Here is a 17,875-nt window from a genome sequence, read left to right as displayed (position 1 = left end):
AACCTCTCTTCCCCGCTCCTGTATCTTTTCTATTTTTACTGTGTTCTTGCCAGTACTTCCTTCGTGCCCTAGCCTGCCTCAGAGCCCTGACCACACACACTCTGCCACTTTCTCTGCTCTGAGTGGGGCCCCTGCTGCTCTGAAGTCTTTGGCACGCAAGGAAGGTCTGATAGCAGCACAGCAGCTCTTCCACCTGCAGCAGCCAAGTGGCACCAGAGGCAGCCCTGCCAGACAGGCCTCTTGGCCAGAGCAGACTCTGGCGGCTTCTCTGAGTCGTGGTCCCTTGATCGCTTAGGAAAGTGTTCTTTTGCACTCTCAGGGGAGAAAGGAAACTTTCCTGTCACTGCTGTGTTGAGTATAGCAAAGCATTGTCTAATATTTTCTGGTGTTTTTTAGATGCGTAGTTTGAGGAATGTAAAATTTTAAAACTCTACCTGTCCACGACTCTAACAAGAGTCGTAGGTGCAGAGATACTCTGAAAAATCTGATGCCTGGTGGTTTGTGTTTTTTCTGAAGTGTGTCCGTTGCTCCGTCGCATTTCTGACGCAGAAGTGACACCTAGTGTTGAGTCGAGGGCAGGTCCGTGCCTGCCACTCGTGCTGGGGTGGGGATACCAAAGGGTTTAGGAGCGCAGCTTGCTAATTAAACACGAAAGGAACAAAATGCTGGCTGAATTTTCTAAACGTGCAGCTGTAGATGCAAAATGTGGTGCTGGGAAGCCAAGACCTTTTGAGGGTCTGTGGTGCCTTTCCCTGGCTTCTCCCCACTGCTGAGCATGGGTCTTGTTTTTTGGGGAGTCCAGCTTAGCAACTGTTCCGTGGAAAACGATTTGTAGATTTATTAAAAAACCCAAACCCCAACCCAGCTGGGTTCTGGCGTTTTGAACGAGCAGTTACTCACAGACAACCTGTTGCTTTTTCCTTCATTCGGGAAGAGGAGACTTGGGAAAGGACATAATAGTGAGAAAAGATCTTCAGTTTGTTTTCTGACATCTGTGTGTTGTCTGGTGGGACTTATAAGGTTTTTGTCAGTCTGTGTTTGCTGTGCCTCTCTTTCCAGCATAATTTCTTTGGAGCTTACTCCCTCTGTTGTGACTGAATATGCAGCAGTCATCTAATAGGATTCTGTCACCTCTCTTTTTGCTGAAAAAGTGGTCTTCAATTTGCTCTACTGAAGAGCAGCAACCGGGAAGTGCAGCAAACAGAGGAGAGCAAAAAAAGGGGAGTTTGTGTGAGATAGATGCTAGGCAAAATAAGGGCCTTTTTTTTTATTCCCCCCCGAAGGGTTTGGTAGTGAATATTTATTAGCATGTAAGCTGTTCACAATTTTGGGTTCTGTGGTCCAGTGGCATGTTCCTATGTTGCATTTTTGGGAGCTGTTTTGCTTGAGAAATAGAAGTTGGAGAGTGAAAAGTGGGAAAGAAACTTTATTTTTGTGATGAAGAATTACATTACTAGTACTAACAACTGCTAAGTGAGTAAAACCCCAAAACCACCTTCTACAACCACGAAAACAAACCTCCAAAATAAAGGAACCAGTGTTCTGCTGCCTTGAGTCCAAAACTACCAGAGAAAAACAGCAGACAGAAACTGGGGAGGTATACCTCATGTGTGATTTTATTGGTTTTTTAATCCTCTTGTTTTAAAGTAAGGAGTAAAACCAGATGATTACTGAGATACAAACTGAGATATCTGCAGTGATAGAGCAGGATAGGAGCACAACAAACAGGATCTAGTGGTTGAAGGAGTTTGTTGTTGATTTTTCTGCCATTGTACCTTTTCCAGCACTGTGAAGTGGGTGCATATGTGACGTCCACAGCTTTAAGTGAAATTGTTTTATTACCCTGCAATCTAGTAGTAAATAGTCTCTAAAGAAAGAAAGAAAGAAAGAAAGAAAGGAAAAAAAAAACCAGAAAACCAGTTTTATGAAAAAGATGAAAATATTTTAGGCTTTATTCTTCCCTTGCTGGAGTGTTTTTTGCATAACTGTACATTTTCAAAGCATCTGAGTGTCATTGTTCATCTTGCTCCTTCTGTTGCTTTTCAACTGCTGAAGGCAATAGAGGAAGAGGGGTTTATCCTCCTTCTCTTAGCTTTTCACTTTTGTCTGACACTTTCAGATTTTGAGATACCACTGTTTCTGCAGGAGGGGGGATAAGAGGAATTTTAGGAAACATTGTTTCCCATAAATTTGCTCCACCCGAGGTGTTGTGTCCAGCTCTGGGGAGCTCAGCACAAGTCTCAGGCCATGGACCAGCTGGAATGAGTTCAGAGGAGAGACATGAAGCTGATCAGAGGGCTAGAGCACCTCTCCTGTGAGGAAAGATTGGGAGACCTGTGGTTGTTCAGCCTGGAGAAGGCTGTGGGGTGACCTTATTGTGGCCTTCCAGTATACAAAGGGGTTAAAAGAGAGCTGGAGAGGGATTTTTCAACAAGGGCACACAGTGGGAGACAATGGGGAATGACTTCAAGGTTAAAGATGGCAGGTGTAGTTTAGATATTAGGAAAAGTTCTTTACTGTTAGGGTAGTAAGGCACAGGAACAGATTTCCCAGAGGAGCTGGCAATTCCCTATTCCTGGAATAGTTCAAGGCAAGGTTGGATGGGACTTTGAGCACTTGGTTTAGTGGAAGGTGTCCCTGCCCATGCCAGGGGGGTTGGAATGATCTTTAAGGTCTCTTTCAACCCAAACCATTCTGTGATCCATAAGGAATAAAAGCAAACAAACCCAACCCACAAAGAAAACTCCATAAATTTTTCCAATATCAACCCCTCAGCCCCACCCTGTGGTGCTCTGCATTGTTCAGTGACTGACTTCCTTGTGCATAAAGCACCATATAGGTGAGATTAACGACATTAAATGCCATTTAGTTTTCAATCCAATAACACTAGGGCAGATGGTCAATGACAACCAGGAACTCATTGCTTTCTGTGAACCTGGGAGTACAGAGATCCTTTACCACGCTTTTGCAGAAGCACAAAAAACATGGCAAAGGATTCCATCATGGAGCATTCCATCATACATCACCTTTTGATTTTCCTCAAAGCCACGAAAAGCCCCACTGCCGGCTTTGGTGCTCTGCAGGGAGTATGTGCATGGCTTAGGAGTTTTCACTGTTGGCTGAAACGTAAAATTGAGAAATGTAAGCTACTCTGTACTATAGCTGAGATACACACAGACTTGGGCTTTGTGATGCCTTCATGGCTCATACATTTGGTCAAAGGTGCTTTCTGAGTCTGCAGGTTCTAGGAAAGATGGGAATGTTTAATTCATTATTAAGTATGTCATTACACATTATTTGGATTTTTTTCAGAAACACAAATAATAATTTAATGAGCAAAACACATTAGCAAGCTAAAAAGAATGAAATGTTGTTCATTGGCAGTGCAAATCCATCCTATTCTAGGCTGTTTTAATGCCTCTTTCAAGCATTCCTCACATTCGGGTGCTCATTCTTCATCCATTCTCTTTATCAGACACTGGACACAATGATTCAAGAGTGGAATGGGGTATTCCCTTTTCCAGCAGCACTGAATTGTAGGCTGAGGTCACTGCAACACACAAAAACATGTCCTAAAGGTGTAATTTGCCTGTTCAGAAAAGGGACTTCTCATCTAGCTGTTGCTATAAAATGAGGGCCTGTTTATCTTCAAAACCCCAAAATTTCAATTTACAAATTTCAATTGCTCTGCTTCCAACCTCTGCAGGGCAGCAAAACAATGGACCACATGGAAAAACCCCCAAAGTCTCAAGTGTTTTAATGCTGGCTTACTTTTGTGATCTGGCACATGATGGGCTCAGCCAAGCACCAGTGAAAGAGATACAGCATGAGGATTTGGCTGGATCTGGTGTACAGGCTGCTTGTTTTGCAGGGATGAGCTATCTCCCTTCCCAGCTCCCCATCTTCTCCAGTTACTTCCTACCTGACAGAGCAGGGGTACCTCAGGTGAACTAATGAAGATCCTATTGCTTTCTCCAGCAGCAGAACAGCTTTCTGACATGCTAGCCAATGAACCTGTCTGAAAATATATTACAGAGTGAACCTGAAAAGAGAAGAAAAGAAAGAAAAATATTGCCACTGCAGCTCTGCCAGAGCCTCCTGGCCCTGCTTTAACAGCTCTGCCTCCCTGCAGCTGCTGAAGTGGCTACATAGGTGAGAAAGAGGAAGAGAATTTAATTAAACACTTCTTAAATGCTCCCTCTGTCAAGTGGACATGTCCCACCAAAATCCTTTCAAAAATTAAAATTGATTATTATATTTTCTTCACAGGTAAAGAAAAATTTGCAAGAGGCAGAAAAATTCTATAGCCTGTGCGTCACAAGGTACTTTGATACATTTTTATTACTGTGATTAATCTGCTTCTGGAGGAGAAGGACAAACAAGAAGCAAAGTTCTAAGGTTTTATCAAGGGTTTATGCTTCAAGAGACTTTTGATCCCAAGCAATAACATGACTGGTTGTAGAAAGATCAAAATTGAAATAAAATAGTTAATGATTTTTGTTCACTTATTGACCATTTCTCATTTCTGTTGGGTGACGTGTTGCACAAGACTTCTGAGCCAGCTATAAATGCAGACAGGTGAGATGCCCTTCCCAAACCACAGCCCTGCACTGGAGGAATTGCCCTCAGCTCTCGCAGCCCTGCAGCTGACAGCAAGGTAAGAGGCACCCTTGGCACAGGAGAGCTGGAAGGGCTTCTTGGGCAGCTGCTGTGAAGTGCAGGGCAAGGGCAGGAGGCTTTAGTGCTGGGCTGAGAGCTGCAGCACAGCCGTGAGGCTCTGCTGTGTGCGTGTGCAGAGACTGAAGCCATCTCTCAGGGCATGAGGAGATGGATGGCTGCTGCAGGAGAGACAAACCTCACCCAGAGACAGGCTGGAGGGGGCCACTGATACACGATTCTCAGAGGTGAAAGTGAAAATATTCTACAAATTTATCTTGGTCATGGGATCTTTATGTTGTATCAGCAAAATTAAATGGGTCATTATTCATTCTTTTTCTACAGGTAGAAAGTAATTATAGTAGTGCCTAATCACTAGGCACTAATCAGTCAGTGAGTCCGAGCTCACGTCCTCTCAGCCTCCATATATGCTTTTATAACTGTGAAAAAATACATGGTTTTAATCACATGAAGTTTTTTTTCTAAAAAAGTGAGGTTTAAGCGATTCATGTTTTTAAATTATGATGCACATTTCTTACATGCTACTGCATGTTACCGTATTACTATGACTTTCAATCTTACTGGGGATATCAGTTTTTCCCATCCCTTCTCAGAATCAGCTAGAGGAATGGCTTTTTTAGTCCCATTTATTTGCCCTGAAATGTAAATCTTTGCTTCAGTAACTGTTACATGATTTAGAGAGAGGGAGCTGTTGTCATAACTGATTGCTCATTACTATTCATGCAGCTGTTGCTAACAAACACTGTGGCTTTTTAACTGTGGGGAATTAGATATGTGTATTGGTAGTAGTGTTAGGAAAAGACACTTTAAATCTGAAATTTAGTCTGATTTAAAGAGCTGATGCTTACAACTTGATTGCTTCTTAGTGTATGTCAAGAGAAGGAATCTCTTGATTTCAGTAAAATTCCATATAAAAAGAGAAACAAGGTGTTTCAGTGAATGTAAAGTTCATTTCTGCCCTTAAAAGATAGGTTTTCCCCCCTGATTTTGTGTAAAAAATTCTCTTCCTTTTAGAAATTAGTTGCACGTCTCACTACTTTTATATTGCTTTCTATGTGGCCCAGGAAACCTACTCTAAACAATGAGTGCCAGTTTCTAAAATATTTCTCAACTGCAGCATTAATTATCAACAGAAAGATTTATCATGAGTTGTATATTTTATTTTGTTATTATTTAGAGTACACCAATAAGATGTTAAAATCCTCAGATGTGCCTTGTATGTATACATATTAAATGAAACTGGACTGTTGTGGTGTACAAATCTCATTTTACTTTTTTCTTCCAAATTGAAATTCTGTGTTGTGCCCTCACTCTTTCACAGCTGCTGCTATTTTTATCTTCTGCTAAAATTGTTTTACATTTCCTTTTTACCTTTAGTCCCCTCTGGTTTCCAGCATTTCATGTCCGGTGTGTAAAGGCCTCTTACAAGCATTGCTTGTTTTCTGTTTTCATTTTCTGTAGGCTGCCATCCAACAGCAGAAAATCCAAACCCCAGGAGCCTTGCAGAGATGGGAAAAATCATTGTTTATGAGCATGCCAACTTCCAGGGTATGTCCAAAGAATTCCACACCAACATTGCCAACCTAAAAGATGCAGATTGGAATGATTGTATCTCCTCAGTGAGAGTAATTGGCCATCCTTGGGTGGCTTATCAGCATGCAGACTATAAGGGACAGTTACTGGTACTTGAGGAGGGAGATCATGACTTCGTTGGCAAAAAGATGAATGACAGGATCAGCTCTCTGCAGGTGATCACTGAAAATCTGCACAATCCCCAGATCACTCTCTATGAGCACGCTGATTATCAAGGGAAGAGCAGAATAATAAGAGAAGCAACCAATCTGACCAGGGGACATGACGATAACACCACATCTTCACACAAAGTTCAGAAAGGTGTCTGGCTGCTCTGTGAGCACGGTGATGGAAGTGGATTTCAATACATTGCACGAGAGCACGAGCACCTTCCAAATTACAAGGCAATCAAGTTCAACGACAAGCTTTCCTTCCTGCGCCCCCTGCGCCCTGGCTGTGGCTGTTAGAATGCAAATCCTGCAGCGCTGAGAAAAGATGCAGCCCCGGCAAGAAATTTGACACCCAGATATCTGCCTCTGCTTGTGTCACTTTTCCCCCAGTGTCACAGGACCACCGAAAGGGAGAGCTCTCCTGCCCCACAAACGGCCTCTGCCAATGTCTGTAATCCATTTTGGGTTGGTGCCAATAAAGAATCTTTTGCAATCAGCAGTGGGTTTATTTTATGCAGTGTTTAGTGTACATAAAGATTTCACTTTCATGGAGAGATGTCTCTGTGTATCCAGAGAATGTTTTGTGTAGTCACTTGCAAATATTTTTCATGGATCTGTCCTGCAGAATTTTATCTCCTTACAGTTTCACTGTCCAGAAACATTGCAACCAGATTAAAGAGCTTGGTAACCATTTTAATTATTGCTATGATTAAATTATTGCTAAGCCAACTTTCACCTGTACCCAGTATTTAACTACCCCACGTATCTTAAGGCATTGATCATAAAATCCTAGAATCCTACGAAGTCTGAGGTTGGGAGGTGCCTTAAAGATCATTCCAACCCTCCTGCCATGGGCAATGACACCTTCCACTACACCAGGTTGCTCCACCATCCAGCCTGACCTTGAATACTTCCAGGAACAGGAAATCCACAACCTCTCTAAACAGCCTGTTTCAGAGCCTCATCATGTTCATAGTAAAGAACTTTTTCATAAGATCTAATTCCTAAGTCTCTGCTACTTTAATTCAAAACCATTCCATTCTCCTCTTATTACTACTTGCCCACTTAAAAAACTGCTCCTGCTCTTTTTTTATAAAGCGCCCTCCAAGAGCTGGAAGGCTGCAATGAGGTCTCCCTGGAGCTCTCCTTTCTCTGGGATGAACAACCCCAGATTTCTCAACCTGTCTTCATTGGAGAGGTGCTCCCAGCCCATGACCATCTCCCACGTCTGTGCTCCCGTGTCTGGGATTGCCCCAACCCAGGTGCAGCACCTTGCACTTGGGCTTGTTAAACTTCATGAGGTGAGTACGGAATCACTTCTCAAATTCGTCCATGTTCCTCTGGATGGGATCCCATCCTTTTGTTGTGTCAGCTGCACCCCTCAGCTTTGTGTCATCTGCAAACTTGCTGAGGGTGTCATTGACAAAGATCTTAAAAAGCACTGGTCCCAGAACAGAGCCCTGATGGACACCAGGTCTGCTTCTGGACATAGAGCCACTGACCACAACTCTCTGGCTGTGTGGATATTTCCCAAATAGTGCACCCTTCAAACCTGTGTATCTCAGTTTGGAGACAAGGATGCCACATGGGACCATGTCAAAGTTCTTAAGGAAGTCGAGGTATGTGAGTGAAATTGGTTGGATTTCCCCTTGTTGATGGCTGCAATCCCTCCAACACAGATGGCCACCAGATTGGTAAGGCATAATCTGCCCTTAGTAAAGCCATGCTGGCTGTCTTGGATCACCTTCTTGTCTTGCATGTGCCTTAGAATTGCTTCCATGGGGATCTGATCCATGATCTTCACAGGCATAGAGGCGAGGCTCACTGGTCTGTAGTTCCCCAGATCTTCCTTTCTCCCCTTTTTAAAAGGGGAGAGTGATATTTCCCTTCTTCCATTCATGAAGAATTTCACCTGAAGGCCATGACTCTTCAAATATGATGGAAGGTGGCTTGGCAACAACACCAGCCAGTTCCCTCAGGACCCTGGGATGCATGTCATCCAGTCCCATACACTTGTGTCTATTCAGCTTCATCAGGTGGTCTCAAACCTGCTCTTCACCTACAGTGGGAGGGACTTCTCTCCCGCAGTCACTACCTGCAGCTTCAGCGACTCCAGAGATGTTGGAAACCTGACTTCCAGTGAAGACTGAGGCAAGGAACACACTGAGTACCTCAGCCTTCTCTACATCCATTGTGAGGCAGAGTGGAAATTTTCCAGGGTAGAAATCCATTTTTATTTAGGTGGAACGTACATCTTTAAGTATGTAGCTTGCTGTGTTGTCTGACTGCAAAAGCGTAGGCTCAGAGAAACTGCTTCGGTGAAGGGCAGAGATAAGGGAGAGGGAGACAGAAGGTGATAGAGAGAGACAGAGAGACTGCTGTGAGAGCAGGTCAACCTGACCTAGGAATTCTTTCTGATAAAAAAGAACTAGCGGCAAATGTCACGCGAAATTCGTAAAAATGAATATGTATCAACCTATTGTGAAATTGTATGCATATGTATTTGAGAGGGAGATAAAAAGAGACCTGAAGTTCCCCTAGGTACACATGTCATTTTAAGGGAACAATTCCCACATGCATCCAGTGCTGTAATAAACACACCGGCTTTACAACTTTCACAAAAGTTGTGGAGTTTTGTTTATCTCCACAAAATATTTGCCACCAGTTCTTCCTTCTTGTTTATTGGTGGGGAATGGGCATCACACTCCACTTGGCCTTGTTTTTCTGCCCAGTGTTCTTGCAGAAGCCCTGGTGTGTCAGTCCACACAGGCAGGCAACTGGGACAACTACAAGCTTGTGGCTGGAACAAAAAGAGTGAGGCTATTTCCATTTCCATGGGCTTATGAGCACCCAAACTCTACAGGCCAGTTACTCTGGTGTTTGAGGAGGGAGCGCACAGCATTGTTGGTGAAAGATGAAAGACAGGATCAGCTCTGTGCAGCTGATTGTTGAAAAACTGCACGATCTGCACATGAAGCCCTGAACACGCTGTGCTATCAACTGCTGGGCTTTGTCCCACTTAGAAATAAGCACTGCAGGCTGTGTCAGCCACTCGTGCTCCTCTGCTTGGCTCAGGTGAGCAGGTGCAATGGGGATGGCCTAGAATCCATGTGTTTTGGGGCACTTCTTTTACTGCTTTGCAGCCAGTTTCAGGTTTCCTTGCTCTGTTCCCCAAAGTGGGATTTCCCAATTCAATTCCAAGAGAATCTGGCATTCTTCCTACTCTAGAACATGTGTTTTATAGTGGCAACTCAACTGGAAAATGTCATCTTCTGCCCAAAGGAGTTTGTGGAAGAAATTATTTTGGAAGTGTTATTGAAGTGCCTTGGTCATATCTGAGATATCCCTTTCAGAATCTCAGCATGATAATGATGTTACACAGGCACTGTTAATAGGAGAGGGATTATTTTGGATGTTATATTATTTTTAGTTATATTTCCTAGGAAATACACTTAATGACATTTCGTTTTTGAAAACCACAATTTCTTTGAGAGGAAAGAAGGTATTCTCTTTTTTTCTTGGCATATGTAACTGAGAAGTTCCTTACAGCCAGGAGGTGCCTGAGGCAGATTTCTCTGACTTTTTCCTCTGTTTATTTTGGGCAAAGAAAATATTACATTGCCTCCCAAAGCTGCTGTTACTCTGATTTTAATCAGTGGACATTCCTGTCTGGCTCTGTCTCTCCTGGCCACAAGAGAGGGGATTTTCTTCACTTTGGGGGCTGTGAGGAGGTGGTCTAGTTGCCCTTGGGGTGCAGGGCAGTGCAGACCAGCTGGCAAGTTCTATGCTGCTCAGTTAGCAGTACCCTTGGAATCACTTTCCATGGTCATCCTCACCCCTCACCCTCATGGCAGATTTTAGGAGGCCTCCCAGGAGGAGACATCAGCAACCGTGGCATTCCTTACTGTACTTCTCATATGAGGTTTATCCCTATAAAAGAACACTGTGAAATACTTTTGCACAGTAAAGACTAAAGCATTGTCACCTCTACCTGCCAATCCAGGAATAAATTGTACGTGGAAGTCCCAAACCATGCTAAATTACACATGTGTGACAGTGTTCACAGGGGTTCACAGGGGTTCACAGAGACGAGAATGTTGACTCTATGTTCAGAAGGCCTGATTTATTATATTATGACATATATATTACATTATAACTATACTAAAAAGAATAGAAGGAAAGGTTTTTTTCAGAAGACTAGCTAAGAATAGAAAAGAATGAATAACAAAGATCTGTGGCTCAGACAAAGAGTCTAAGCTATCTGGTCTGTGGTTGGCCATTAATTGTAAACATTCAAGATGGCCCAGTCACAGGCAAACCTGATGCATTCCACAGCAGCAGATAACCATTGTTTAAATTTTGTTTCTGAGGCCTCAGGTTCTCAGAAGGGAAAAAATCCTAAAGAAAAGGATTTTCACAAAAGATGTCTGCGACACACATGGTATTAAAAAGAGTAAAACAACAACTGCTTGCAAAATCAACAGTCAGCAAAAAAACTTCACAGATGGGATTATTAATCCACAGTGCAAATGGACATTTGAAGAGAATGCAGCATAAAGGAAGGCTTGTGGTATTCCAAAAATAGATGTCTAAACATGAAAGCTTAGACACTATGGCTGTGACAGAGAGGTGATGTATACACAGACTCAACTTTTCTTGGCTTGATCAGAAACATCCTCAGAACAGGTTCAGGCGTGTTTGGGTAAACACGGAATATAAAATGTGGGCTTAAGGTCTTATCTTGTATGCTCAGTAAATGGTGATGTAACACATGAACAGCTACTGTCATTTCTCAGTGATGCTGTGTTTGTTTCTGTGTTAGAGGGCTCTGGTGCAGCTCCTTTGGGTCAGCTTTGTGAATGAGCCACTGTGACTCTGCACCTGCAGGGCAGCTCCATTGCCCAGGCAGCCTCCATCAGAGGAGTGCAGGACACCAGCAGACAGGATGTTCTGCTACACATGCCTTAACCCATGGGTTTTTGGCTAGATGATTTAACACTCCCTTGGGGAAACTCAAGCTCTTTTCCAAGTACAAAACTCTCAAACTTGCTGTTTGCAAGCTAGCAAGTTTTTACTGTGCCTTTCTTCCCTACTCACTTCATCTGCTACTGGAAGTCCCACAGCATGGATTTACAGCATCTTTTAATGTATCCAACAGTGAAAAGCCATTGTGGGAAGCAGGGCTGAAGCAACTTATTTTTTTCCCCAAATGCATCATCAAAGACATCTTCCTTTACCCAACAACAGAGCTGCCCCACATTCAATTCAGTTCCTGATGCTTCCTTTAAGTTTTTCTTGGTTTCCTTGTCAGAATATTCCTCCCCCTTATGCTGCTGTGCTTTTGGCAGTGCCTTATTGACTCTGTATTAATCAGAGAAATCCTACATAAAAGCTCAAATGAGATACTCCATCCCTGTAAATCAAATCTCAAAAAATGTAAAGCTTGTTGTTGACAAAAGCAGTAATGAGAGACTTTCCTTCAGGGGTCTGTAGAGGTCATCAGGAAAATAAATGTGACAGAGTGAAATGTGTGCAGCTGGTTGTTCCTATAAGGAACTCCCTTCCCTGGAGGTAACTTGGTTTTGTCATTTACACGGCCCCAAAGCCCAGTCCACTGAACAGTCTCCCCATCAAATCTCTGTGCTTCCAATTTAGAAAGAAGGAAGTTGTGGGGACCATGTCAGAGGCCTTGCAGAAATCCAGGTAGGTGACATCTGTAGCCTTTCCCTTTTCCACTGAAGTAGTCAATCCATCGTAAAAAGCCAGTAGGTTATTTGAACTGGACTTTCCTTTGCTGAAGCTGTGCAAATCACAAATCACTTCCTTGTCTTTCATGTGCCAACAAATCCAGAAAATGAGAAGCAGGAAGCAGTTTGAGTTACTTAATTGTTAACACATCTCCTTGCTGAATCACCCTAACTGAGCAAGTTAAGTGAGCAGGTGAATACTCTGACAAAAGAGAAGAAATCTTTCTAGGTCTCTTCTCCCTTGAGGAAGTACCATCTCTTGGAGCAGAAGTGCTGTGCTGCTGGCACCTAAATGCCTGTGCTGTCATTCACACAGTGAGTTCCTGAGAAACTCGATCAGGATCAATGGAAGCCATGAACAAATGGTGACCCCAAGGGTCTGTTCTGCCCCCAGTGCTCTCCAATGCCTTCCTTGATGTCACAGCCATGGGGGCAGGTGCACCCTCAGCGAGTCTGGAGATGACACCAAGCTGAGTGGTGTGTTGCCATGCTGGAAGGAAGGGATTGTTAAGCAGGACCTCGAGAAGCCTGAGCAATGGCCCGATGTGCATCCCATAAATTTCAGCAAGGCTGAGTGCAAGGCCCTGCAACTGGATGTCAGAGCAATCACCAGGGGCAGCGTAGGCTGAGGGATGAATGGGCTGAGGGCAGCCCTGTGGAGAAGGAGCTGAGAACACCGGTGGATGAAAGACTGGACGTGACCTGATACTTGCCACCTAGAAAGCCAAATGTGTCCTGGGCTGCAGAAAGCGTAGTTGGCAGGATGAGGGAGATGATCCTTCCCTTCTGATCTGCTGAGGTGAGACTCTACCTGGAGCTCTGCATGCAAGCCTGGGGTTTCCTGAACAAGAGAGACACAGACCTGTTACAGCAGATGTAGAGCTGGGCCATGACAATGGTCAGAGGGCTGGAGAACGTCCTACAGAGAAAGGCAGAGACTTTTTACTGCGGCCTTTCAAGATGAAAGTGCGTAGGTTTAGGCTCGACATTTCGAAGGAATTCTTCACTGTGAGGGTGGTGAGGCACTGGAAGAGGTTCTCTAGAGAAGATGTGGGCGCCCCATCCTTGGATCTCCCCGCTTAGTCAGTCTGTAGGCAACACCAGCTTGGGTGAGTGTTGTGTGCTGGAGGGTGAGGAGGCTCTGCAGAGGGGTCAGTGGGCTGAGGCCGATGGAATGAAGCTCAGCAAGGCCGAGGGCCGAGTCCTGCCCTGTGATCACAAAAGCCCCACACGTGACAGACAGCAGCTGCACATGAGCCAGCTGTGCCCAGGTGGCCAGGCAGGCCTGTGGCACCTGGCCAGGATCAGCAATGGTGTGGCCAGCAGGATCAGGGCAGGGATTGTCCCCCTGTGCTCAGCACTGCTGAGGCCACACCTCAAGGGCTGGGCCCAGTTCTGGGCCCCTCACTGCAAGGAAGACATGGGGGGGCTGGAGTGAGTGCAGAGAAGGGAATTGAGCTGTTGAGGGATTGAAGGAGCTGGGGTTGCTCCAATCAATGTGTTCCAGTTCCTGTGGTTCAGACGGCTTCCGAGCAGGGACAGACATGAAGCCACGTTCTAAGGTTATCAGGTCACTCACACTTCAGTGAACTTTTGAACCAGAGCAATGAGATGTCTGGTTGTAGGGCATCAAGACCAAGATAGAATGTGAATAATTTTAGAACCCTGAGCATGATATCAACCACTCCCAGTTCCTTGGAATTGGGTGATTCACACTTTCACTTCTGTGCCTGTATAAATGGAGGCAGGTGAGGCACTCTGCACACACCACAGCCCTGCACTTGAAGAATTGCCCTCAGCTCTCGCAGCCCTGCAGCTGACAGCAAGGTAAGAGGCACCCTTGGCACAGGAGAGCTGGAAGGGCTTCTTGGGCAGCTGCTGTGAAGTGCAGGGCAAGGGCAGGAGGCTTTAGTGCTGGGCTGAGAGCTGCAGCACAGCCGTGAGGCTCTGCTGTGTGCGTGTGCAGAGACTGAAGCCATCTCTCAGGGCATGAGGAGATGGATGGCTGCTGCAGGAGAGACAAACCTCACCCAGGGACAGCCTGGAGGGGGCCACTGATACACAGTTGTGGGGGGTGACTGGGAGAGTATTTACAACTTAATCTTGGGTATGTACCTAAACCAACAGACACAACTAATTTGAACTGAGTAGCTGTGGGCACATGTCTTGTGTGATGTTTTCCCTCTAAACTGAAATTTCTGTCATGCCCTCACTGCTTTCCAGCTGCTGCTATGTTTCTATTCTGCTAAAAACTTTCTACTTTTCCTTTTCTGCACCACACTTCCCATAATCCTCTGTCTGGAGCAGAAAGTCATCTTACCAGCTCTACTTGTTTTCTGTCTCCCTTTTGTGCAGGCTGCCATCCAGCTCCTATAGCAAGAAATCTGCACCCCAGAAGTCCTGCAGAGATGGGCAAAATCATCATTTATGAGCATGCCAACTTCAAGGGCCTGTCCAGAGAATTCACCACTGACATTTCCAATCTAAAAGATGTAGATTGGAATGATATTGTCTCCTCAGTGAAAGTAATTGGCCAGCCTTGGGTGGCTTATGAGCATGTTGATTACCAGGGTGGGTTTCTGGTGTTTGAGGAGGGAGAATATAGCTTTGTAGGTAAAGAGATGAATGACAGGATCAGCTCTCTGCAGGTGATCACTGAAAGTCTGTACAATCCCCAGATCACTCTCTATGAACACATTAATTATCAAGGGAAGAGCAGAATAATAAGAGAAGCAACCAACCTGGCTGCAGGGTATGACAATGACATCATTTCTTCCCACAAAGTCCAGAGAGGTGCCTGGCTGCTGTGTGAGCACAGCGATGGAAGTGGATTTCAATACCTTGCCCGAGAGCACGAGCACTTTCCAAATTACAAGGCAATCGATTTCAACGACAAGCTTTCCTTCCTGCGCCCCCTGCGCCCTGGCTGTGGCAATTGTTAGAATGCAAATCCTGCAGCGCTGAGAAAAGATGCAGAAATTTGACACCCAAATCTCCGCCTCTGCTGGTGCTGCCTTTTCCCCCAGTGTCACAGGACCACCGAATGTCAGCGCTCTCTGCTCTGCTGCACTGCAGAGCTGCACTTCTCCATCCTGCCTTGCACGCTGCTCCCACCCCACCAATGCAAGAATCATCAGGATTGATCATATGAGAGTGTCCAAGCTGGAGCAGGCAATGCCACATGTGTGAAACCTGTTGTACCCTCAGCTGGCATTCCAGAGTCCTGGCCTATGGAATGTAGAAGCATTGCAGGTTGTGTGTGTGGCTAAGTGAAACAGAGAGTGTCAGTGCAGAACCAGCATCACTTCTTTTGTAATTTGCATTGCAATGCCCTTGTGGTACTGTGGCCTCTGCCATTGTCTCTAATCCATTTTGTGTTACTGCCAATAAAGAATCCTTTGCAATCAGCACTGGGTCTGCTTTGTGCATCTTTGGAATAGATAAATATTGCTCTTCCATGCTGAAATGTCTCTGTGTATCCAGAGAATGGTCCACACAGTCACTTCCAAACCTTTTTCCTGGATGTCTCCTGCAGAATTCTGTTTCCTTCTGGTTTAACTGGTCATTAACAGTGGGGTCAGGCTTGACTCTAAATGTCGTGGTGAGCATGTGATCATTGCTGATCCTGGCCAAACTCTCACCTCCAGATTGTACCTGGCTATCACACGCTTGGTTGTATCTCAAGGCAGTGATTGTAGCAGTGATGCAGGCTTTTACTGCCCTAAATCACATCATAAACAGAATGCTTTCACTAATTTGAATTCTGTAATGCGAATGGTAAAACCTGCCTTGTTTTTCACACCTGTAATATCCTGATAAGGAATGAGGAATGACAAGGTAGATCAGGACCTGGTGAGTGCTGTGCAAGTTCAGCTGGATGAGCAGAGTCTCAGCCCTCCTGCAGCAGTGCCTGATGAGAGCTGCAGCCCTGAGCTGGGCACTGTGGCAGCTGTCCCATGGCAGCTCTGCCCTGCAGGGTTCCTCTCTCTCTGTGCTGGCCTGCTGTGTGCCCTGATTTCCTTTCCCTGGTCACAGACAGGAGCTGCACTTGGCCTCTTTGAACCACATGAGGTGCTTCATTGCATTAAATAGTTAGTTAGTTGGTTTTGCCCTGGGTGTTTGATAATCTGCACTGATCACATGGTGTTCCCCACTCCTGATCCCTGCTGGTAGTACTTTGTCCCGGGTTTACTCATCCCCTGGCCCATTCCTCAGTTGTGTCCCATTGGCTGTGGTCCTATTCCACCATCCCCCATTCCCCCAGGTGTAAAAGTTCCCCACCCTGAGGCATTCCCCCTCTTTTTCTCCTGGGACACCAACTACTCCCCATAAACGATCCCCTGGAGTAATTCCACAGTAAAGCTGTGGGATTATTGGTCCTGAGAGGAGAAGAACTCTTCCAGTCTTTTGCTTTTATCCTTGTAAAGGCTGGCAGGGGCCTGGGTCCGGCGCTGGATGGGTCAGGCCCGAATGGCTCTGGGAGAGAGCAGCCAATTTACAATGAGGTGCACATGGTGCCAGTGCTGGAGCTTGCCAAGGGCCCTTTGGATGGTCCCTGAGGACAGTTCTGTCTGTCTGTCTGTCTGTGTTCTGTGGCTGCCATGCCCAGCTGGAGCTGTGTTCCCTGTGCTGAGGCTCAGTGCCCCTCTCAGCTCCCTGTGCCTTCCTGCAGCCTCTCTCCTCCTGTTCTCACCCACTGACACAGCCCTGGCCACTTTCCCAACGCTTCCTGTTCCCTCAGCCCCCTGCAGGAAATATTTTCACAGCAGTGCAGTAACAAACCTTGCTGTCCCACACTGCTGTCTCTGCCCTGGCTTCATCACCAACATGGGACAATATCTGCCCATTCTCTGTCCTGCCATCAGCAGCAGCTGGAAGTGGAAAACACCTGGAGGTTCCTTCCAGCCTCAATTGTTCCAGGAGTCCATACACTGTGCTTGGGATGTGATAGGCACAGCTACCCCTGCTCCAGGGAGGAGTGCAATTCTACAGAACAGCAAAGGAAAGGTTCAGGGAGGGATATGGATGGGGTGGTTTCAGGAACTTTTACATCTGCTATTGCAAAGGATTTTTTTTTTTTGGTGGAGTTTTTTTTTTTTTTTGGTGTTTTGTTTTTTTTTGTTTTTTTTTTTTTTTGTTTTGGTTTTTTTTTTTTTAATAGCAAAGGATTCTAGTAAGTTTTTCAGTAATCAGAAGATGAAGTAAAGGTGGAGAAGGACTTTTGCCTTCAGTGGAGGGGATTAGATTTGACAAGACAGCAGGTAAGAGCTGCTGGTGAATTGGGAGGAAAATGTGTCACTGGGGAAATGGAATTCATAAATACCCAACAAATAATTCCCAAGTTATTTGTACGTATAACTTTATGATGACACTTTTTCATTAAAATTGAACAAAGAATTAAATCAGGCAGAAAGTGACAAAGACTTTAAATCTTGCTGAGAATTATTGACAGAAAGATTTATTCTGTAAGGGACTTCCCTATTCCATGGCCTTCTTCACAGCAGAGATAGCCCCAAAGGAAAACCGATCTGGACCAGCTTGAACTGGTCTGGACCGGTTTGAACCGGACTTATTGCTTATATGTTACACCCTAAGAGACATTGCAAGAATTTTCAGGTCACATTGTCAGAAACAAGGCAAGATCATCAACAAGGATGTTCTTGCATATTTATTTTTTTCCATTGCAGAATTCACTCCAGAGCACCATAA

General features: G+C 45.1%; 2 protein-coding genes across 2 annotated transcripts; both read left to right on the top strand.

Annotated features, from left to right (window-relative positions):
* The first annotated feature begins 4,608 nt into the window (after positions 1 to 4,608).
* On the top strand, positions 4,609 to 15,108 carry LOC131096920 (epidermal differentiation-specific protein-like). Its single transcript, XM_058045555.1, has 2 exons — positions 4,609 to 4,657; positions 14,522 to 15,108. The coding sequence occupies exon 2, from the start codon at positions 14,575 to 14,577 to the stop codon at positions 15,106 to 15,108; it is 534 nt and encodes a 177-aa protein (XP_057901538.1). The 5' UTR covers positions 4,609 to 4,657; positions 14,522 to 14,574.
* LOC131080311 (epidermal differentiation-specific protein-like) lies at positions 6,186 to 6,915 on the top strand. The gene has a single exon (XM_058018503.1). It carries the CDS (start codon positions 6,186 to 6,188, stop codon positions 6,714 to 6,716), a length of 531 nt encoding a protein of 176 aa, XP_057874486.1. The 3' UTR covers positions 6,717 to 6,915.
* Positions 15,109 to 17,875: the final 2,767 nt, after the last annotated feature.

This window comes from Melospiza georgiana, chromosome 2 (assembly GCF_028018845.1).
Source record: "Melospiza georgiana isolate bMelGeo1 chromosome 2, bMelGeo1.pri, whole genome shotgun sequence".
In the NCBI taxonomy this organism is placed as follows: domain Eukaryota; kingdom Metazoa; phylum Chordata; class Aves; order Passeriformes; family Passerellidae; genus Melospiza; species Melospiza georgiana.
The sequence above is the reverse complement of the archived record's forward strand: the minus strand, read 5'-3'. Positions and strand labels throughout refer to the sequence as shown.

What these genes read in the sequence shown, in the direction of transcription:
- LOC131096920 (XM_058045555.1), top strand. Translation starts at nt 14,575, where the DNA reads ATGGGCAAAATCATCATTTATGAGCATGCCAACTTCAAGGGCCTGTCC.
- LOC131080311 (XM_058018503.1), top strand. Translation starts at nt 6,186, where the DNA reads ATGGGAAAAATCATTGTTTATGAGCATGCCAACTTCCAGGGTATGTCC.